General features: G+C 40.1%; 1 protein-coding gene across 1 annotated transcript in view; it reads right to left on the bottom strand.

Moving 5' to 3' along the window:
• Window positions 1–15,089: 15,089 nt before the first annotated feature.
• The window catches only part of efcab14 (EF-hand calcium binding domain 14), an 86,870-nt gene continuing 81,128 nt past the window's right edge, over window positions 15,090–20,831 (bottom strand). Inside the window, exon 10 of the mRNA XM_060830413.1 lies at window positions 15,090–17,342. Within this exon, the coding sequence (XP_060686396.1) occupies window positions 17,176–17,342 (167 nt within the window). The 3' untranslated portion in view covers window positions 15,090–17,175. The remainder of the gene's footprint in view (window positions 17,343–20,831) is intronic.

Here is a 20,831-nt window from a genome sequence, read left to right on the forward strand (position 1 = left end):
TAATAATTTTAAAGTGATTGCGCCACAGATTGGCCATGAGCTCATTGCATGATGGACAGGCTCAGGCGCTTAATGATTTAGTCCTGTTCCTATGACTTCATATTACGAACTCATCAACCAGAGAAAATAGTACTTCTGTGGCACTCTGTCAAAGCTCTTCCTAACTCTAAAAACCTAAAGTCTTCTATTGAACTTCACTGATTTATTGGAATTTATTTAAGGGGCTCAGCAGCTTAGCCTTCCCCTGAAATGCCAGAGCTTCATCTCTGCAACACCTTTGGGAAGTATCAACCACATAGAACATAGAGTGTTACAGCGCAGTACAGGTCCTTCAGCCCTCGATGTTGCACGGCCTGTGAAATTAATCTGATGCCCAACTAACCTACACCATTCCAATATCATTCATATGTATGTCCAATGCTTATTTAAATGCCCTTAACATTGGAGATTCTACTACTGTTGCAGGCAGACCGTTCCATGCCCCTACTACTCTGAGTAAAGAAACTACCCCTCATATCTGTCCTAAATCTATCACCCCTCAATTTAAAGCTATGTCCCCTTGTGTTAGCCTTCACCATCCGAGGAAAAAGACTCTTACTGTCAACCTATCTAACCCTCTGATTATCTTATACGTCTCAATTAAGTTATCTCTCAACCTTCTTCTCTCCACTGAAAACAGCCTCAGTTCCCTCAGCTTTTCCTCATAAGACCTTCCCTCCATACCAGGCAACATCCTAGTAAATCTCCTCTGCACCCTTTCCAAAGCTTACACATCTTTCCTATAATGCGGTGACCAGAACTGTACAAAATACTCCAGGTGTGGTCTTACCTGTGTCTTGTACAGCTGAAGCATGAATCAGCATCTTTGCTTTGGTTATCTTTCTTGGTACTATCTAACTTTCATAGGATCAAAATTCTTTCCAACTGAATTTTACAAAACAAGAAGGGGAAAAAAAAACACCTTCAAAGTCCTTGGGACATAAGTACTGCAAATAAGGGCCAGCACTGAACAAACACACACTGGGGCAGGCTTGGTGGGGGGTTAACCTCAGACATTATATCATCACAGAACTGATATTAAAAGGTCTGGAATTTGGGGTGTTACCACAACAAGGACAGAGAATAACCACCATTTAATCTAATTTACCCTCTGTGCCAAATGGGATGGATTTCAAACAGATCTTGTGACTCAAAACTGACATCCATTAGGTGCTGTGAGCCTTCAGTAGCAGACTTGTACTCCAACACAACTTGCACCATGTTGACCCAGTATATCATCAATCTGTCACAGTTTTAAACCAGTGAATCAACCCTGGGACAACAAAGGAGGTAGTAGTGGCAACAGCACAACACAGCATAGCGAACCTGGGGGCGAGTAGCAGCAGGAGATACTGAGGAGCAGGGTCACTCAGAACAGCAGTGATTAGAGTGGAGTGGAAGACACATGCGGAGCTCCACACGTGATGTCGCAGGCTTGGCTGCTCAGAAGCTAGCTCTTGAGAGTGAGAGGTGTCCAGAGGTAGACGAAGTATAAAGCAGGAACTCTAGGGCTGTATTACTCCCTGTGCTTGGGAGGCCAGAAATAGGGAGATAATGCAGTTGAACATGGTACTGGTATAAGAGCAAGGGCTTCAGATATCTGGAGCATTGGGACCTGTTCAAGAAGGTGAAGTTGCACCTAATCTCCAAAGGGAGCTAATATCCATGGGTGTGTGCATGTGTTTGTGTGTTGGGGTGGGGGTTGGGGGGGAGGAGAGGATCGGTTTCTTTGTGCCACTTGAGAGATGTTAAACTTGTGTGGGAGTGGTGGGAATCAGGTCAGCATGTGCAGTCATGGAAGAGGAGAGGGGCGAAATCAAGTCGAGTGGGAAGAACAGATAGGGCTAAGATAATAATCATAACAAAACTGGTAATCTGAAGTGCAATGAGTATAACAGAGGAGCTTAGAGCCTGGATTAGTACATGGGACTATTATGTGGTAGCCATTACAGAAACTTGGTTAAGAGAAGGATAGAGTCAAGAGTTTGGTGCTGGAAAAACACAGTAAGTCAGGCAGCATCCAATGAGCAGGAGAATCGACATTTCAGGCAAGAACACTTCATCACGATGGGCCTTTCCGGATGAAGGGCTCTTGCCCAAAACATCGATTCTCCTGTTCCTCAGATGCTGCTTGACCTGCTGTGCTATTTCTGCACCACTCGACACTGATCTCCAGTATCTGCAGTTCTCACTTTCTCCTAAGAGAAGGACAGGATTGGCAATTCAATGTTCCAGGGTTTCAATGCTTCAGGCATGATCGAGGGACCTAAAAGAGGTGGGGGAGTTGCATTATTGATTAAAGAGAATTCACAGCTGCACTAAGAGGACATCTTGGAGGACTCATCTAGTGAGGCTACATGGATAGAATGTAGAAATAAGAAAGGTGCAATCACTATGACAGTGTAACCCAACCAGCCACTGATTAGCCGATGGGAGGTGTTTACCAATGATTACTCAATGTTCAGCACCATTCACGACTCCTCAGACAGTGTAGTAGTCCATGTTAAATGCAACAAGTTCTGGACAATATCGAGACTTGGGCCAAGAAATGGCAAGTAACGTTCTTGCCACAGAAGTGTCAGGATATGACCATCATTAATAAGAGACAGCCTACCCACTGCCCCTTGATATTCAATGGTGTTACCATCACTGAATCCCCCACTATCATCATCCTGGAAGTTGTCATTGAGCAGAACTGGACTCACCTCATAAATGCAGTGGCTATAAGAGCAGGTCAGTGGGCAGGTAAACTGTGGTGAGTAACTCACCTCCTGACTCCTCAAAACCTGTCCTCCAGCTACAAGGCACAATTCAGGAGTGTGATGGAATACTCCCTACCTGCCTGGATGAGTCAGTCCCAACAACACTCAAGAAGCTTGCTATCATTGAGGACAAAGCATCCTCTTTGATTGGCATTACATTCACAACCATCCACTCCCTTCACCACCGATGCTCAGGAGTGGCAGTGTCAACAAGATGCACTGCAGAAATTCACCTAAGATCCTCAGACAGCACCTTCCAAACCCATGAACATTTCCATCTAGAAGGTCAAAGACAGTAGACAGAAGACCACCTTCAATTTCCCCTCCAAGCCACTCACCATCCTGACTTGGAAATTTATCGGCGTACCTTCACTATCACGGGGTCAAAATCCTGGAATTCCCTCCCCGATGGCATTGTGCATCAACACACAGCAGGTGGACAGCAGCAGTTCAAGAAGGCAGCTCATCACCACCTTCTCAAGAGCCACTTGGGACAGGCAATAAATGCTGGCCAGTCAGCAATGCCCACAGCTCACAAAATGAATAAAGTGAAAAGAGGAACAGATTTTTTAGCAGATAATGGTAAAAAGTAAAAACAACACAATTGTTGCAGTGGGTGATTTTAACTTCACTAGGACTCCCTTATTGTTGAGGGCTTAGACAGGGCAAGATTTGCTTAATGCATCCAACTGGGATTCTTGACACAGCACAGTACGTAGAAAGTCCAGGTAGTGTAGAGACTGTATTAACCTTGTATTGGGGAATGAGCCTGAGCTGGTGACCAAAGTTTAATGAGAAGCATTTTGGGAACAGTGATCAAATTTCCAGAAGTTGTAAGAGTTATGGAAAAGGATAGGATTGGTCCTTGGGTGGAAGTGCTAAATTGGGAGAAGGGTAATTACAACAGCATTAGGTAGGAACTGGATAAATTGGATTGGGGGCAGCTGCTGGAAAGTAAATCCACAACTGACATGTGGTAGTCTTCTTAAGCACGTGTCTGACAGCATGAAAAATAAGGACGACAAGATTCAGGAACCTTGGATGACAAGGGATGCTGTAAGATTAGTTAAAAAGGAAAAGTATATATAATGTTTAGGGAACAGAAATCAAACAAGGCCCTTGAGGAATATAAAAGCAGAAAAGAACTTAAAATTAGGTGGGCTAGAAATTTCCTTGGCAAGTAGGATTAAGGAGATTCTTAAGGCATTTTATTTGTGCATTAGGAGCAAGAGAGTAACTAGGGAAAGCATTGCTCCACTCAAGGACAAATGAGAGATTTTTTGTGCGGAGCCCTAATAAGTGCGTGATGACCTTAATAAGTACTTCACATTGGTATTCAGCAAGGAGAAAGACATGGAGAAAGGTAAGGTTAGAGAGTTCTTTGTTACTCTAAAACATGTCAATATTAAGAAGGAAGTGGTGTTAGGTATCTTAAATGAAAAATCAGAGGGTAGTAGGTGCCTGGAACACGCTGCTAGGAGAAGTGGTAGAAACAGACAAGATGGCAAAGTTTAGAAGGCATTACAGGTAAGGACCATGTGCGTGCAGATGGAATTAGTTTAGAATAATATCATGGTCGGCAAAGACATGGTGGGCCGAACAGCCTGTTCTTGAACTGGACTATTCTAAGTAAGAGAAGGTTATAAATTCTGTATGATGACACGTAGTCATGTCAGGAGCAACACCAACCATCCATAAAAATGTGTCGCGATGACATGGATGAACTATTAAAGAGAGTTAAAAGCTAGCAGTGACAGCACCAAGTATTCTTAATAAGACACAATGTAGCATATGCTCCAGCTACTGGTGGAGCTGGTTGCCTGGAAACAACGAAAAACAGATTTGAATTAGGCCAAATCATTTTAAATAATTCTCCCAAAAAATACCAATTTCCAATCAAGTTTGAGTTGAGTATATTGACAATCTTAAAAGCCAATGACACAATTAGATACTCTGGGGTATAAGACCAGGGAAAAATTGAACAATTGAGAGAAGAACTGCCAATTCCCAGCATGTAAACAGACTGCCTGAAAAATAGTTCTCTTAAAAAGGTACCTTTTCCAATCAGTAAGCTGTGATGCAGAATCCCTAAGAAGAAGAAAAGACGACACAGGAAGATCCGAATAGAAAAACCGAAAGCTGAGATAAGAAGTTGCATTTTGTCAATCTTAATCGGGAGTTTTAACAGTTTATTATTATAGAAGGGAAGGTACCAGATAGGTTAGAGTAAGGAATTGTAAATAGTTAATTATTTTCTATTATACTTTACGAAATAAATTTGTTAACTTTTACTTTAAATGGGTCTTAGCCACTCAAGTTTTTACAGATTACTGCACAGGATAAATCTTTTCTGTGTTGCTGGTTTTAAATTAAGCAGGAGGATTTGCCCCATGCCATAACAAATGAGATGACAACCTGGTGAAACTATACAACAGGACTACTTGTGTCAAACAGCAGAAGCAGCAAGTGACAGACAAAGTAATTCCACAACCAATGGACCAGATCTAAGGTCTATAGTTCTGCCACATTTAATTGTGAATGGCAGTGGAAAACTAAACAACTCACTGGAAAATTAAACTCACTGCTCAAAGATTTCCATTTTCAAAATGGGGGAACTCAATACATTTATACAATAAATAAGGCTGAGCATTCATAGTAATCCTCAACTAGATGAGCCAAGTAGATGATACATCTTGACCTCCTCGAGCGGTCCACGGCATTACAGATGCTCGTCTTTAACCAATTCAATTCACTCCACGTGAAATCAAGAAATGGTTGGAGGCACTAGATAATGCAAAGACTGTGGGTCCTGACAACATTTCAGTAACTGTGCACCTGAGCATGCCATGCCCCTAGCCATGTTGCTTCAGTACATTTACAGCACTGGTATCAACCTGAATGTGGAAATTTACCTAGGGATGTCCCATATGCTAAAACAGGACTTACCAAGACCAACCTAACTGTCGCCCTCAGTCTACTCTCAATTATCAGTTATGTAATGGAAGGAGTTATCAACAGTTCTATCAACCAGCACTTGCTTAGCAACAACCTGCTCACTAATCCTCAGTTTGAGTTCTGCCAGGGCCACTCAGCTCCTGACCACGCTTCACCCGATATTCAAACATGGACAAAAGTGCTTAATTAGAGAGGTGAGCTGAGAATGACAATTCTTGACATCAAGGTTGAAAATGTGTTGCTGGTTAAAGCACAGCAGATCAGGCAGCATCCAAGGAATAGGAAATTCGACGTTTCGGGCATAAGCCCTACCTGATGAAGGGCTTATGCCCGAAACGTCGAATTTCCTATTCCTTGGATGCTGCCTGACCTGCTGTGCTTTAACCAGCAACACATTTTCAACTGTGATCTCCAGCATCTGCAGACCTCATTTTTTACCCGAATTCTTGACATCAAGGCTGCATGTGACCCAGTGTGATATCAAGGAGCTCTAGAAAAAACTAGAATCAATGGAATTCAGAGGGAGAATATTCTGCTAGTTGGAGTCACAGCTGACATACAGGAAGATGGTTGAGATCAGAGGTCAGTCATTTCAACTCTAGGACACCACTGCAAGAGTTCCTAAAGGCAGCATCCTAAGCCCAACCACCTTCAGCTGTTTCATCACTGACTTTCCCTCCATCATAAGAGTCCAAAGTAGGTATGTTCCCGAATGTTCAGCACAATTCCTGACTGCCCAGATACTGAGGGTGTCAATGCCTAAATTCAGCAAGGTAGGACAATATCCAAGCTTGGGCTAACAGGTGCTAAGTAACATTTGTGCCATGCAGGTGCCAGGCAATGAACAGCTCCAACAAACAAATTCAAAGATATTACCATCACAGAATCTCCCACTATTAACATTCTGAGGTCTCACCAGAGACTGAATTGGACCAACTATATAAATACAGTGGCGACAAGAGCAGGTCAGAAGTTTGGAATCTTGGGCTCATTTTCCACGCAAAGCAACTACGTGGATGCGTAAACATGCGTAAGCATTCACTCCCTCCACCCATTGTTCACTAACAATCCTGAGACAGCACCTTCCAAAAAAATGTACTATTGGTTCTAACCAAAAGTCACTTCAAAGTATTTACCCCTGGAAAGAATGTCACTCGTTTCAGAAATAGCTGGATGCGACATACATGCAAGGGAAAATTATATATATCATTGAATGCTATTAAGAGCAGCACACCCTATGAAGAAAAACAAAAATGCTACAAGAGTGTGTGAAACTTAGATTTAACGTGCAGCAGCAGTTCAACCTGCTTTGGAAGTCACAGACCAAGCAAAGTCATTGACTTTAACAAAGTAATTGAATCTTGGTCAAATCAAGAGAACTACAGACAAAGGTGCAGAATACTCTAAAAGCATGAAGGTCACTTGTGGTCACAAGAACATATTGGATATGCAGAGATGAACTGACTGTCTAGGATGGCAGATATATTATTCAAGAAAGTAGATTCATCATCCCTAAAACATTAAGAGACACACAAGGAATGGAATCGAAGGTGAAAGAGATGTTCTACTGGGCAAACATGAGCAATAAAATCAAGGCTGACAGTAGCCAGTGCAGATTTTGTTATAATGAGAGCACCCAGTTAACAAGCTAAAGACCTGCTGATGGCACACAAAATTGGGGCAAACTGCTGGGGGTAAGCCTCTTCTTTCTCATGGTAACTGTTAATCTTGACACAAAGTGACTATTCAGAATACAGGAAAATGGAAATGCTGACTTTAACAAGTACTAGTCAGGCTGCAGAATTAATGAAAAAACACCAGTCGTTATGCCAGTAACGAGGGCCACTGTTCTTCAGTCCACAGCTGAAGAATTCATCCTCTTCATAAAAGGATTGGGAAATGCAACATATCACAACAGTATCACCAGTCTAATGGAAAGGGCTAAAGAGGCATTGAAAACCACCAAATGAGGGCCAATCATACACACATTTAATGTTGTCAACAAATGCCAATCCAAGTATCAATTTGGGACTTGTGCAGAACAGTTGTTATCTTGATTGTAAGTGTTGCAAGTGAATAACTAGATACAGGTCATTCTGCTGTAACATGTGTTTCATTAATGCAAGTTCACTGTAACGCAGTTGATGAATTGGGGACACTTGCTAAAGTACAAACTTTTAAAAACATGCTTTGGCTGTAACACGATTACATTACCAATACTTTAAGTACTGTCTTGAAAGCCCAATTTTTCCATAATGAGGGGTTGCACAAGAACACAACCATTGCATTCTAGAACTACCTGTATACTATCATAATCACAGGTACATGCACACAACTGGAGGAGCAGTTCTTTCACTGCAGTACAGCCATCAATACAATCTGAATTCATCAACCTACACAAGACCAACGATAGGTCCCAAACCTCCACAGTCTCTCAACAATGGGAAAAAAAAGTTACCACATGCTACAGAGAAGAACATCAGCCCAACGACTAGCCAACAATCAGCACTGGCCTCATTAAGAAACTGACACAACTTAAAGACACATGGCATGTATAGAGATTGATGAGAATAACTGCTAATGCATGAGAACAATGGTGTACATAGTGGGTAACTATATAAAAAGAAAGATGTTTGGGAACAAAGTTCAATATTATACTGATGTGCAACCTGGATTGTTGTGGTTATGTGACCTCTACCTTGAGCAGCTCATGACAGGTATCCATCTTACAGCCAGTTTAATAAAGATACAATAAAATCCAAACGGTTGTTCTGACAGTTTGTGACAATTGGAACCTTATCATTATTCTCGGATGGAGGGCTCTGTCAACCACACTGGACTGGAATTCTCACTCAAGGAAAACAAATCAGAAGTGTTTGTGTGCAAGGTTGCATCATCAGAACAGATACCTTTTCTGGAGATATAAAAACTTAAAGGTAAAACAGAACTATTACAGGAGGCAGGGTGCAAGGTAGTGTAGTCAAATGCAGATTGAGGAGTTCATTGGTCTATCGTGAATATTCATCAATGGCCAATTCCAGAAATGAAGACAGAGAGCTTGAGGAAGAAAAGAGAAAAGTCATAGATGGACCAAATGGAAGAGAAAGGCGAAACTGGAAACAAAGTCAATGAAATGTTATGGTTAAGGGTTAGACCTGGAGATGGCACTAACACAGTCATGACGGTATCAGAGAAAAATGTGGGATGTGTTTGGAGTAGAAGTGGAATACTTAATGTTCTATTTTTTCCTCAAGAAAGGAAGGTACAAATAGTGTCAGCAGAAACCAGTAACAACAGTTTTTATTTGGAGGAAGTCAGTGAAGTTGATGGAGAAGTTGTTCAGACTGAAAGAAGGTTTAGCCAGGTGTTTAGTAGCACGCTGCAGGATGAGGCCTGTTGAATCTTTTTTGACCATGATGAAGGTGTAGTGGAATTACATGTCCATAGTTTAAAACAAACAGGTATGGCTAGGAAACTGTTGAACTGGCATTGGGCATTAGAAGAGTAAATTTGGAATCAATATTGAGTTCAAGAATTTTAGATCATGATCTGTTGTCAATTTGTGTTTTACTTTTTGTTGGCTTGTTTCTTCTGTTATCTCTTTAGGATGGTAGTAGTTCTGAAGGAGGTTCACACCCACCACCAAAAGATATTATCAATTAAAGATGGATAATAAATAGTGAGTTTTGAAAAGATTTGTAGCTCAGATTGAGGTTCTGGATGTAGGTCTGCTTGCTGAGCTGGAAGTCTTGTTTTTAGACGTTTTGCCACCATACTAGGTAACATCTTCAGTGAGCCTCCGGATGAAGCACTGGTGGTGTAGCCTACTTTCTAATTATATGCTTGGGTTTCCGTGGATTGATGATGTCATTTCCTGTGGTGGTAATTTCCTGTTCCTTTTCTCAGGAGGTGGTAAGTGGGATCCAAGTGTACCTATTAGAGAAGGTACAAAACTTTACCTAGTCTTGGGAAATAAGGCAGGGTAGGTGACTGAGATGTCAATGGAGGAACACTTTGGGGTCAGCGACCAAAATTCTATTAGATAGAGTCATAGAAATGTACAGCATGGAAACAGACCCTTCTGTCCAACCTGTCCATACCAACTAGATATCCCAATCTAGTCCCACTTGCCAGCATCCAGCCCATATCCCTCCAAACCCTTCCAATTCATATACCCAGCCAAATACCTTTTAAATGTTGCAATTGTATCAGTGCCCACTATTTCCTCTGGCATACGCGTATTACCCTCTGTGTAAAAAAGTTGCTCCTTAGGTCTCTTTTATATCTTTCCCCTCTCACCCCAAACCTATGCCCTCTAGCTCTGGACTGCCTGACTCTAGGGAAAAGACTCTGTCTATTTATCCTATCCATGCCCCTCATAACTTTGTAAACCTCAATCAAGTCACCCCTCAGCCTCCAACGCTCCAGGGAACAGCCCCAGCCTGTTCACCTCTCCCTATAGCTCAAATCCTCCAACCTTAGAAACATCCATGTAAATCTTCTCTGGAGTATTTCAAGTTTCACAGCATCTTTCTGATAGGAAGGAGACCAGAATTGCATGCAATATTTCAACAGTGACCGAACCAATGTTCTGTACAGCCGCAATATGACCTTCCAACTCCTGTACTCATATTCTGACCAATAAAGGAAAGTATGCCAAACACCTTCTTCACTATCCTATCTACCTCCAACTCCACTTTCAAGGAGCTATGAACCTGCACTCCAAGGTCTCTTTGTTTAGTTCCCTAGGACCTTACCATTAAGTGTATAAGTCCTGCCAAAATTTGCTTTCACAAAATGCAACACCTCGCATTTATCTCAATTAAACTCCATCTGCCACTTCTCTGCCCATTGGCCCATCTAGTCAAGATCCTGTTGTAATCTGAGGTAACCCTCTTCGCTGTCCACTGCACCTCTAATTTTGGTATCATCTGCAAACTTACTAACTGTTCCTCTTATGCTCGCATCCAAATCATTTATGTAAACGACAAAAAGTAAAGGACCCAGCACCGATCCTTGTGGCACTCCACTGGTCACAGGCCTCCAGTCTGAAAAACAACCCTCCACCACCACCTCTGTCTTCGACCTTTGAGCCAGTTCTGTATCCAAATGGCTAGTTCTACCTGTATTCCATGAGATCTAATCTTGCTAATCAGTCTCCCATGGGGAACCTTGTCGAACACCTCACTGAAGTCCTTATAGATCACATCTATTGCTTTGCCCTCATCAATCTTCTTTGTTACTTCTTCAAAAAACTCAAATTTGAGAGAAATGATTTCCCAAGCACAAAGCAATGTTGACTATCCCTAATCAGTCCTTGCCTTTCCAAATACATGTACATCCTGTCCCACAGGATTCCCTCCAACAACTTGCCCACCACTGAGGTCAGGCTCACTGGTCTGTAGTTCCCTGGCTTGTCCTTACCACCCTTCTTAAACAGTGGCACCACGTTTGCCAACGTCCAGTCTTCCGGCATCTCACCTGTGACTATCGATGATACAAATATCTCAGCAAGAGGCCCAGCAATCGCTTCTCTAGCTTCCCACAGTGTTCTCAGGTTCACCTGATCAGGTCCTTAGAATTTATCCACTTTTAACCGTTTCAAGACATCCAGCATTTCCTCCTCAGTAATCTGGACATCTTGCAAGATGTCATCATCTATTTCCCTACAGTCTATATCTTCCATATCCTTTTCCACAGTAAATACTGATGCAAAATATTCATTTAGCATCTCCCCCATTTTCTGTGGCTCCACACAAAGGCCGCCTTGCTGATCTTTGAGGGGCCCTATTCTCTCCCGAGTTACCTATTTGTCCTTAAACCCTTTGGATTCTTCTTAATTCTATTTGCCAACGCTATCTCATGTCCCCTTTTTGCCCTCCTGATTTCCTTAAGTACACTCCTACTTCCTTTATACTCTTCTAAGGATTCACTCAATCTATCTTGTCTAAACCTGACATATGCTTCCTTCTTTTTCTTAACCAAACCGTCAATTTCTTTAGTCATCCAGCACTTCCTATACCTACCAGCCTTCCCTTTCACTCTGACAGGAATATACTTTCTCTGGATTCTTGTTATCTGATTTCTGAAGGCTTCCCATTTTCCAGCCATCCCTTTACCTGTGAACATCTGCCTCCAATCAGCTTTCAAAAGTTCTTGCCTAATACCGTCAAAATTAGCCTTTCTCCAATTTTGAACGTCAACTTTTAGATCTGGTCTATCCTTTTCCATCACTATTTTAAAACGAATAGAATTATGATCCGGAGGCTCACTGAAGATGTTACCTAGTATGGTGATGAAACGTCTGAAAACAAACCTTCCAGCTCAGTGAGCAAACCTATATCCATGGATAATAAATGCTGGCTTTATCACCAACAGTCACAGAACAAGTTTAAAAATTAGACAGCATGGTTGCTGCTTTTATAGCATTTGAATTTCAAGTAAAAGTAGTAGCAAGGAAGCCCACATCGGTGAAGACTAGAGAAAAGATGGGCCAAACTTGTAGCGAGGTGACAGGCAGATCAAGATTCTATCACAGCAACCAGGTTTGTGATGTGTTTTAATTGATGCATTGGTAATCATATTCCTGCATGAAAAATGTCACACCACTATTTAAGGACCCCCCCAAAAAAACCGCAGCCTCAACGCTCTTACATCAGTAGTAGGAGACAATGAGAGATCCTGGAATGCTTAACATGGGAATAAAAAATATTTCTAAATTTGCAGATGACAAAGCTAAGTAGGAATATGATGCAAGGGGAAAAAAAAATCAGCTTGGCTCAGTTGGCTGGATTGTTGGTGGACAGAACAGTGTGATGCCAACAGCGTCGGTTCAATTTCCATCACCGGTTTGAGGTTATATGAAAGACTCTCCTTCTCAACCTTTTCCCTCGCCTGAGGTCTGTGGCCCTCACGTTAAATCACCATCAGTTGTTTTTTCTCAAATAAGAGAACAGCCCCTATGGTCTGGTGCAAGGAGGATGTAAAGTGTTTTCAGCAGGATTTGGACAGACTTGACAATTGAGCAAGAACATGGCAGATGGAATATTTGGAAAATATTATATTTTGGGAGGAAGAATAAATGTGTAGAGTGTTTCTCAAATGGTGAAATGTTGGAAAGTATAGATGTGCAAAATGAGGCAGATGCCTTTAGGACTGAAATGAGCAACAATTACTCAAAAGCGTAGACAACATTTTGAATTCTCTACTCTAGATGGCTGTGGAAGCTCTTTTTTTGAGTACACAAAGTTGATAATTTTTTTTATTACCAATGACGTCAAGGGTTGTGGGGATTGTGAGAGTAAAAAGCATTGAACCGTTTGATCAGCCATAACCATGAATGGCCTGCTCCTATTCCTAAATTTCTGAAAGGGTGGGGTTTTGAAATTACAGGGCTTTACTTTTGATTGCTATACAAAGATCCAAAAAAAAACTCTCAAACTTTGCACTGTAGCAATCACAGCTTTAAATGATTATATTCAGTTGCATTCCGTTAATGTTTATCTCTGAACACTCAATCAAGGAAACAGAATTATTCATATGATCAATGTTGAATGTAAAAAGAAAACTATTATTGAAGTTGAAGCAGATTAAGTAAAGTCCCTCGTCTTCAAACCAGCTTATTCACTCAGAACCCATTTGTAACACAAGTACTCCAGTATATATTTTCAATAAAAAATTACAAACTAACAATGTTTTCAGAAACTTTAAATATTTCAGTCTAAGAAAATTCAGATTCCAGATTCCATCAGACTAATGTAAATCGACAACCATAGACAATAGGAAAAAAAAGGCTCCCATTACTTGGTTACTTATTAAACTTGGTTTAACATACTTGGTTATTAAACATGAATCAAATTAGAAAGGAGCTTGTTTGGGCTGTTACCTATTTGATGGATAAATCCTGGAGGAAAACATCAAGGTTGGTTAATATTTGGGATCGCTCAAAAATATACAATATATACATTAATGGGAACATTGATAAAACCTGATATAGAACTGCCCATTATTCAAGCTACTGATGTCATGGAGCCCCTCAAGAAAGATTGGTTTTAGGGAATGTTTGATTGGAATATGTAATTTCTATATAACCAGAACATAATTTACAACAAGAATGGATTTCAACCAGAGATGCATTAACCTTATTCTGATGACATTGGATTTTCATCAACAGATGCCTAAGGGAAAGACAACGGAACAAGGACATGCTGCAAAACAAAGGACTAGCCACACTACCATACATCAGGAGCATTTCCAAACTGACAGCCAGACTACTGCGAACACTGGGACTCATAACATCACACAAACCAACAGCCACTCTCAGACAACTCACCAGAACGAAGGACCCGATACCTAGCATAAGCAAAACCAATGTAGTGTACAAAATCCCATGCAAGGACTGCTCAAAACACTATATAGGACAAACAGGAAGACAGCTAACAACCCGCATCCATGAACACCAACTAGCCACGAAACGACACGACCAGCTATCCTTAGTAGCCACACACGCAGATGACAAGCAACATGAATTCGACTGGGACAACACTACTATTATAGGGCAAGCCAAACAGAGAACAGCCAGGGAAATCCTACAGGCATGGCACTCATCCACAGATTCTATCAACAAACACATCGACCTGGACCCAATATACCGGCCACTGCAGCGGACTGACCGGAACTGACGACCGGAAGTGGCAGAGACAAACCACTATAAATGTCGGAGGAAACATCACAGAAGCCCTTCACAGGAGGCTCCCAAGCACTGAGGATGTCACCTAGACAGGGGACGAAACGTTCGCAACAGAAACTCCCAGCTCGACGAACAGAACCACAACAATGAGCACCCGAGCTACAAATCTTCTCCCAAACACTAAATGAGCATCTTCAATTATTTTAAAACAACAGAAAGAGCCAGAGCTTTATTTTAGGTATAGCTAATCTTTAATCAACCACACTATGTTTTAAAATAAATAGTGTTTTTTTTTTAAACAAATAATGCAATATGAGTAGATAATGCAGAATGAGTAAGAGTTTGCATAATGTTCTATTGATGTGGAAATTATTTGGTCCAATAATGCTCAATTGGGCTATAGCATTACTTTGTTATTTGAAATTAGATACTATAATAAAATTACTTTTGTACTTCCAGTAGCTATTGTCACTGATCATGTAAATACCCCATTAATATTGATTCACACCTACACTTCTTTCCATTTATATTGAATTAATGAGAAATTTACCACATATAGAAAAGAAAACCAAATCAGAATATGGTCTTTATTGTTTGATAAATTATAAATATCTTGTTCATTACATGATATGAAACATGCAAAACACAAGTAATTAAAACAATGGCTGTTACTTTAATACTATGTAACTAACCACTTTATTACAGAAACAGCTTCTCAAAATACATTTTAGTGCATTGTATCAACAAAGGCGAAATTTAAAACGACTATTTATAAGAATTATTTTAAGACATTTACGACCTACCATTTTTATGACAGTATCAAAATGTCCCTGCAGCAAAGCAGTTCCTTTATTTAGGACACTTGTCCAGTGTTCAGCTTTAGTTTTTAATCACTCTATATATATATATATATATATATACGCGCATATATAAAAATTATCCACCAGCCAACAGTGCAAACAACCAGAATTATTTTTCTTCCTGTTTCTGGATCAGAAAATTCAATCAACCTTTCTGCAAATATCTCTGCAAAACTGAATGAAACTTATCACTACGAAATACAAAAATACCAGAAAGGTCAATCTCTTATTGCTAGTATAATTAAAGAAGTTATTTTTGACTAGATCTATGGACTTGAAGTCAATTTTGTTAAAATTTTGCCAAACAAAAATATTTATCCACAAAATACTATGATTCCATATGACGCTGGTGTCAAAAAAAAGACAATATAATTACAAATCCAACATTCTGTATTTGCTGTTAAACTTTCTTCCTCATTTAAATTCTGACCCTGTGGGATTCACAGAATTTGGGCAGATCATTCAGAATATTATGATGTACTGGAATCCAAAGTCAATACCAGATAGACTCTCAATCCGAGCCCAGTATTATTGCCAAGCATGTGCAAGAGATATGGATGCTGCTTTTAATGCTTATTTATTTAAGCTTCACATATTAGAAATACCTCGGCAGCAAACTGCTTTTATAGGTATATTACGCAATTATTTTATGCCACTATTCGGAAACAAAATGTCAAAATTATTCAAGTAAAAAAAAAATCAACATTATACGGTTCCACATTTTAAGTACTGATCTTAAGAAAACTACAGTGCTGTAAACAATTAAACTTGCAGGTTAGTTTTGCACTCAACAACCTATGACACTGTCTGCTCCAGTTGCTTAAAAGGTCAATACACAAACTCTTTTTCAGAGTGAACTAAAATGACTGAGTGATAGATCTGAAGGGAAACTCAGTTCTTAAATAAATGAAGGAATAGTTTACATGACACCAAAAGAACAAAATTTGCAATATGCTCGACAGAAAAAAAATCTTAAAATCCTGTTCTCTTTGAATCATGCCAGTGCAGCACGCCTACATCGATGGAATTTTGTCTAGCATTCTTTTAAAGAAGTGGGTCTTTGTGGTAGCCAGCATTAGTAAAATCAAACTTACTTTGGTGATTGATGTCAGCTGTTTACATTCCACACAGTGGGATCCACTAGCATGAACACAGCACAGAAGCAACATGAAAGCAGTGTTATTTACCTGCACAAAAGTGGCTCTATTTACTGCATTATATATACAGTACCCAAGTTGTTGAACCTCACAAATTCAGAGCTGATCATGTCCTGCAAGAGTTTAGCAAAGGGCAATCCTAAAATAACAGTAGTCATAAATCTCTCCAACATTTGCCTTCAACTAGTCAGATGTACACACTAAAAGTTTGTCAAGGGTGATTAAAATGGTTTTGCATTCTCCACCGAGAATAATGAAAGTTTCTGAAACTTCTAGATTAATGTGTTGACGGGACAGAGGTGATACCATATACATGAAATTTGAGTTCACAAAGCAAACATCTTTCATCTCCTTCCTTCAGCACCGATTAAAGGCTCAAATCACAAAAACAAATTCACTTTTGTCTTGATCAAATTAATGAAAACCTGTACTCTACTAGTTTATGAACTTCCAATGAGTTTGATTAGCTACTTCACTTTGATGTTTCATTACTTACTCAAGTAGGATATTGTAGAATGATTCATTAAAAAAAGTGGGGAAAGCCCAAAGCTAAAATGTTAGGAATTTCTAGTCTATTGGGATATAAGGAAATTTTGCACAATAGTGAAATACTGTTTAAAAGGTGCAATTGTCGCAATTAGAAGTCAGTACTTCAGTTTTAAAAAAAACTCCATCAGTCCAAATAGATTTGATATCTTCTGACCCTTGTCCCCTTATGGAGTAAATGCATTAATCAGTTCTGTTTGAGAAAATCTTCCATCTTTATTCGAATCAAACTGCTGAAGTTCTTCAGGTTTAGGGGTTTGGATCCCAAATAAATTGTAGAGATCTTGATAAGAGAGTTGGCCATCATTAGATTTAAGGAAGAGATCTTGTAGAGCTGCAAGAATAAAAAAAAGACTATGAAATTGAAGATTTCTTAAACAGCAATACAAAGGCACTTTAAAAACGTCTTTCACCACAACATCAAACTGTTAGAGAAAGCTTAGTTTGAAGACATACAGACCATAGGCAACATAGGGTTATGTGCTGGTAAACTGGATGGTTTCAATTAATCCATTCTATAAACAATTGATGACCTTAATTCACATCCAAACTCACTAGACCTAGAGAAGTTTTTACATGGAAGAAGTGTGCACCCAGCTGAAAAGAATCTCATCTGGTCTCAGAAACTGTTAGTTATTGACAGGTGGAACTCCCTCACACAATTATGTAGCAACTTTTGCACAATAAAAATGGGTTAAAAGGATATGGAGAGAGGGCAGAAAAGTAGGGATGAGGAGTGTATCAGCCATGATCGAAGGGCGGATCAGATTTCATTGGCCAAATGGCCTATTCTGCTCCTATATCTATGAAAAGACTCCAAAACAGTTTATAGGAGTGGTATAAAGTAAAATGTGACATCAAGCCATAAAAGATAAATAGGTTAGATGAACAACAACCTGGTCAAAAAGGTAGATTTTCTTAAAGAAAGACAGGCAGAGAATGGGAAAGGTTTGAGCAGAAAATAACTGAGTTTAGGGTCTTCTTAGTTGAAGTCACAGTAACCAATGGTGGGGCAAGTAAAATTGGGGATGTTTAAGACATGGGAAATAGAACTGCATAAATTATGTAGTTGTGAAGTTGAAATGGATATGATGGGGGCTGTGAGAGGCGATGAAGGGATTTGAAAACAACAGTGATGATTTAAATGAAGCATTGCTTTTTTGGAACAAATATAGGTCAGTGAACACAAGGGTGATGGACAACTGGAGCCTGATGCAAGTGGGCAGAGTTATGGATGACCTCAAGCTTATGGAGGGTATAATGTTGAAGGCTGGCTTAAACTGCCTTGATCAGTTAATCTAAAGTTAATAAAAGGCATTAAATGAGAGTTTCGGCAGCTGAGTTGACACAGGGACAGAGTCAGGTGACGATTTAGATTAGATTCCCTACAGTATGGAAACAGGCCCTTCGGCCCACACCAACTCTCCAAAGAGTAACCCACCCAGACCCATTCCCCTACCCTATATTTACCCCTGACTAATGCACCTAACACTATGGGCAATTTAGCATGACCAACACATCTTTGTATTGTGGGAGGAAACCGGAGCACCCAGAGTAAACCCACGCAGACATGAAGAGAATGTGCAAACTCCACAGCCAGTTGCCTGAGGTGGGAATTGAACCTGGATCCCTGGTGCTGTGAGGCAGCAGTGCTAACCACTGAGCCACCGTGCCACCTATAAGTGTTATGTTACATTGGTTGAAAAAGATAATATTAGTAATGCAACAGATGTAGTCAAAGATCCACTTGGGGTCAAATGTGGAATCAAGGATCAGATTCACATATGATTGGGAATAGGAAGCAGTTAAATTGGGCAAATGATGGCAGAAGGACAAAGGATGAGTGTTAGTTATGGTAAACATTTTGATGATCTAATACTGATAATGTATTCTTTTCCAGCAATGCAAAGTAAAGCGGTATGGTGGATGCCCATTGGGTATCAGTGACTCCTAAATATTTCATTGATGATGCATGGTTGGCATTTGGCTCAATGGATGGGACCAGTTTAAAATATGATGGAGAAAAAGCAGCACTTTCTCTAATCTGCACAGAATTAAATCCTAAGTTTTACTATTTTAGGCACTTTTTATTGCCCTCCAAACCTAATGGCACTAACTCAACTTTAGGATTGTGAAATCACACTGATTTTGATTTTTTAAAACTGTGAGCCATTTTCAATTCAACTTTATGATTCACTGAACATATAAAAATGCAGATGCAGCATTATAGTACAGTGACTGTTTTCAGCTGCCTCACAATGATGCAGGTTTCAATACTTTTGTTTTCAGTGCTGTTTTACTTTAAACAGAGGTAGAATGAATGACTCTTTGGAAGTTACAAGTTGCCTGGTAATATGCGGAACCTAACTTTAAAGCCCAAGCTATCTTCACTAACTTTTACTTCATTTAGTTCTAGTCTTAAAGCTTGTTCTGCCAAATTTTTAAACAAGTATTATCTACTGAGGTATATGAATGATCTGGGTTTGAGTACACAAATGAGATACAAACATGCAAACACAACATAAAGAGGAGTAGGGCACTTTGTCTGTTGAGTGTTCCAACATTCAGTAAGGTCATATTGGATTTAATTACTCCACGTGTCTGCCTACCTGATAACCTTTTCCCTATTTCACAAATCCCTACAGTGTGGAAACAGACCATTTGACCCAACAAATCCTTACTGACCCTCGGAAGAGTAACCCACCCAGACCCATTAATGAATGCATCTAACCTAGATATTCCTGAACACTATGGGCAATTTAGCATGGCCAATTCACCTAACCTGCACATCTTTGGATTGTGGGAGGAAACCAGAGCACCTGAAGGAATCCTATGCAGACACGGGGAGACTGTGCAAACTCCACATAGATAATCGCCTAAGACTGGAATTGAGCACAGATCCTTGGTGCAGAGACAGCAGTGCTAACTGCTGAGCCACTGTGCCGTTATTTAAAGTGTCTTTTTTAATAATATTAAACCAACACAGAAAGGCAGACCAAGTGATACATCTGCAGTCAGAATTGGAAGTAAATTTAATGGTGATCACATGCCCATGTCCAAACTGGTGATCAAGAGGGCCACCTGAAATTGCTTTGCCAATCCAGTGATGATGTTTGTACCCATGGAGTGTGCTAGTTACAATGAAGACAAGGATCAAGCAGTAATCCATTAACACCAGGCCCATGATGTGTCCCCAATAGGGGCGAGGATGTGGTTATCGTGTTCAGTGCTCAAGTCGGCAATCTGGTCACAACAGTGTGCTTATTGAAGATTCACTAGGGTGGAGGTCATGTGACCATATCAACGAATGAAGGATATCTTCTCCTTGCACCTTCTGCATGCCCTTGGCCACACAATATGATTGCTGTCGACACAGGAACAACTCGGGAACAAAATTTACCAAACAGTTAATGAATCCAATAGGTCTATGCACTTCTTTTACATGTCTTGGTCACTGCATCATTGCTGTAGCTCTCACCTTTTCAGGGTTTGTGCATAGACCTTTTGCTGTTAGTATATGACCTGTCTACTTGGCTTCAGACATTTTTAATTATGACTTTGTCTTGTTCAGTTTCAAATTCACCTGATGAGTTCTCACGAGCAATTACACTATATTTTGATTATGGTCAGCAACGATCATGTTCATTGTGTCCCTACATCTATAAATCAACAGGTCCTCCACTATGGTCTCTACTCCAGGTAGAGCACAAACTCTCTCAAGTTTTCTGTGTTGATATTTTTCTGGAGCCATTTGCTTTTTAAATTCTTTTTATTCATTCATGGGATGTCGGCTTCGTTTTCTGGGCCAGGATTTATTGGCCAT

This window comes from Hemiscyllium ocellatum, chromosome 9, assembly GCF_020745735.1.
Source record: "Hemiscyllium ocellatum isolate sHemOce1 chromosome 9, sHemOce1.pat.X.cur, whole genome shotgun sequence".
NCBI lineage: Eukaryota > Metazoa > Chordata > Chondrichthyes > Orectolobiformes > Hemiscylliidae > Hemiscyllium > Hemiscyllium ocellatum.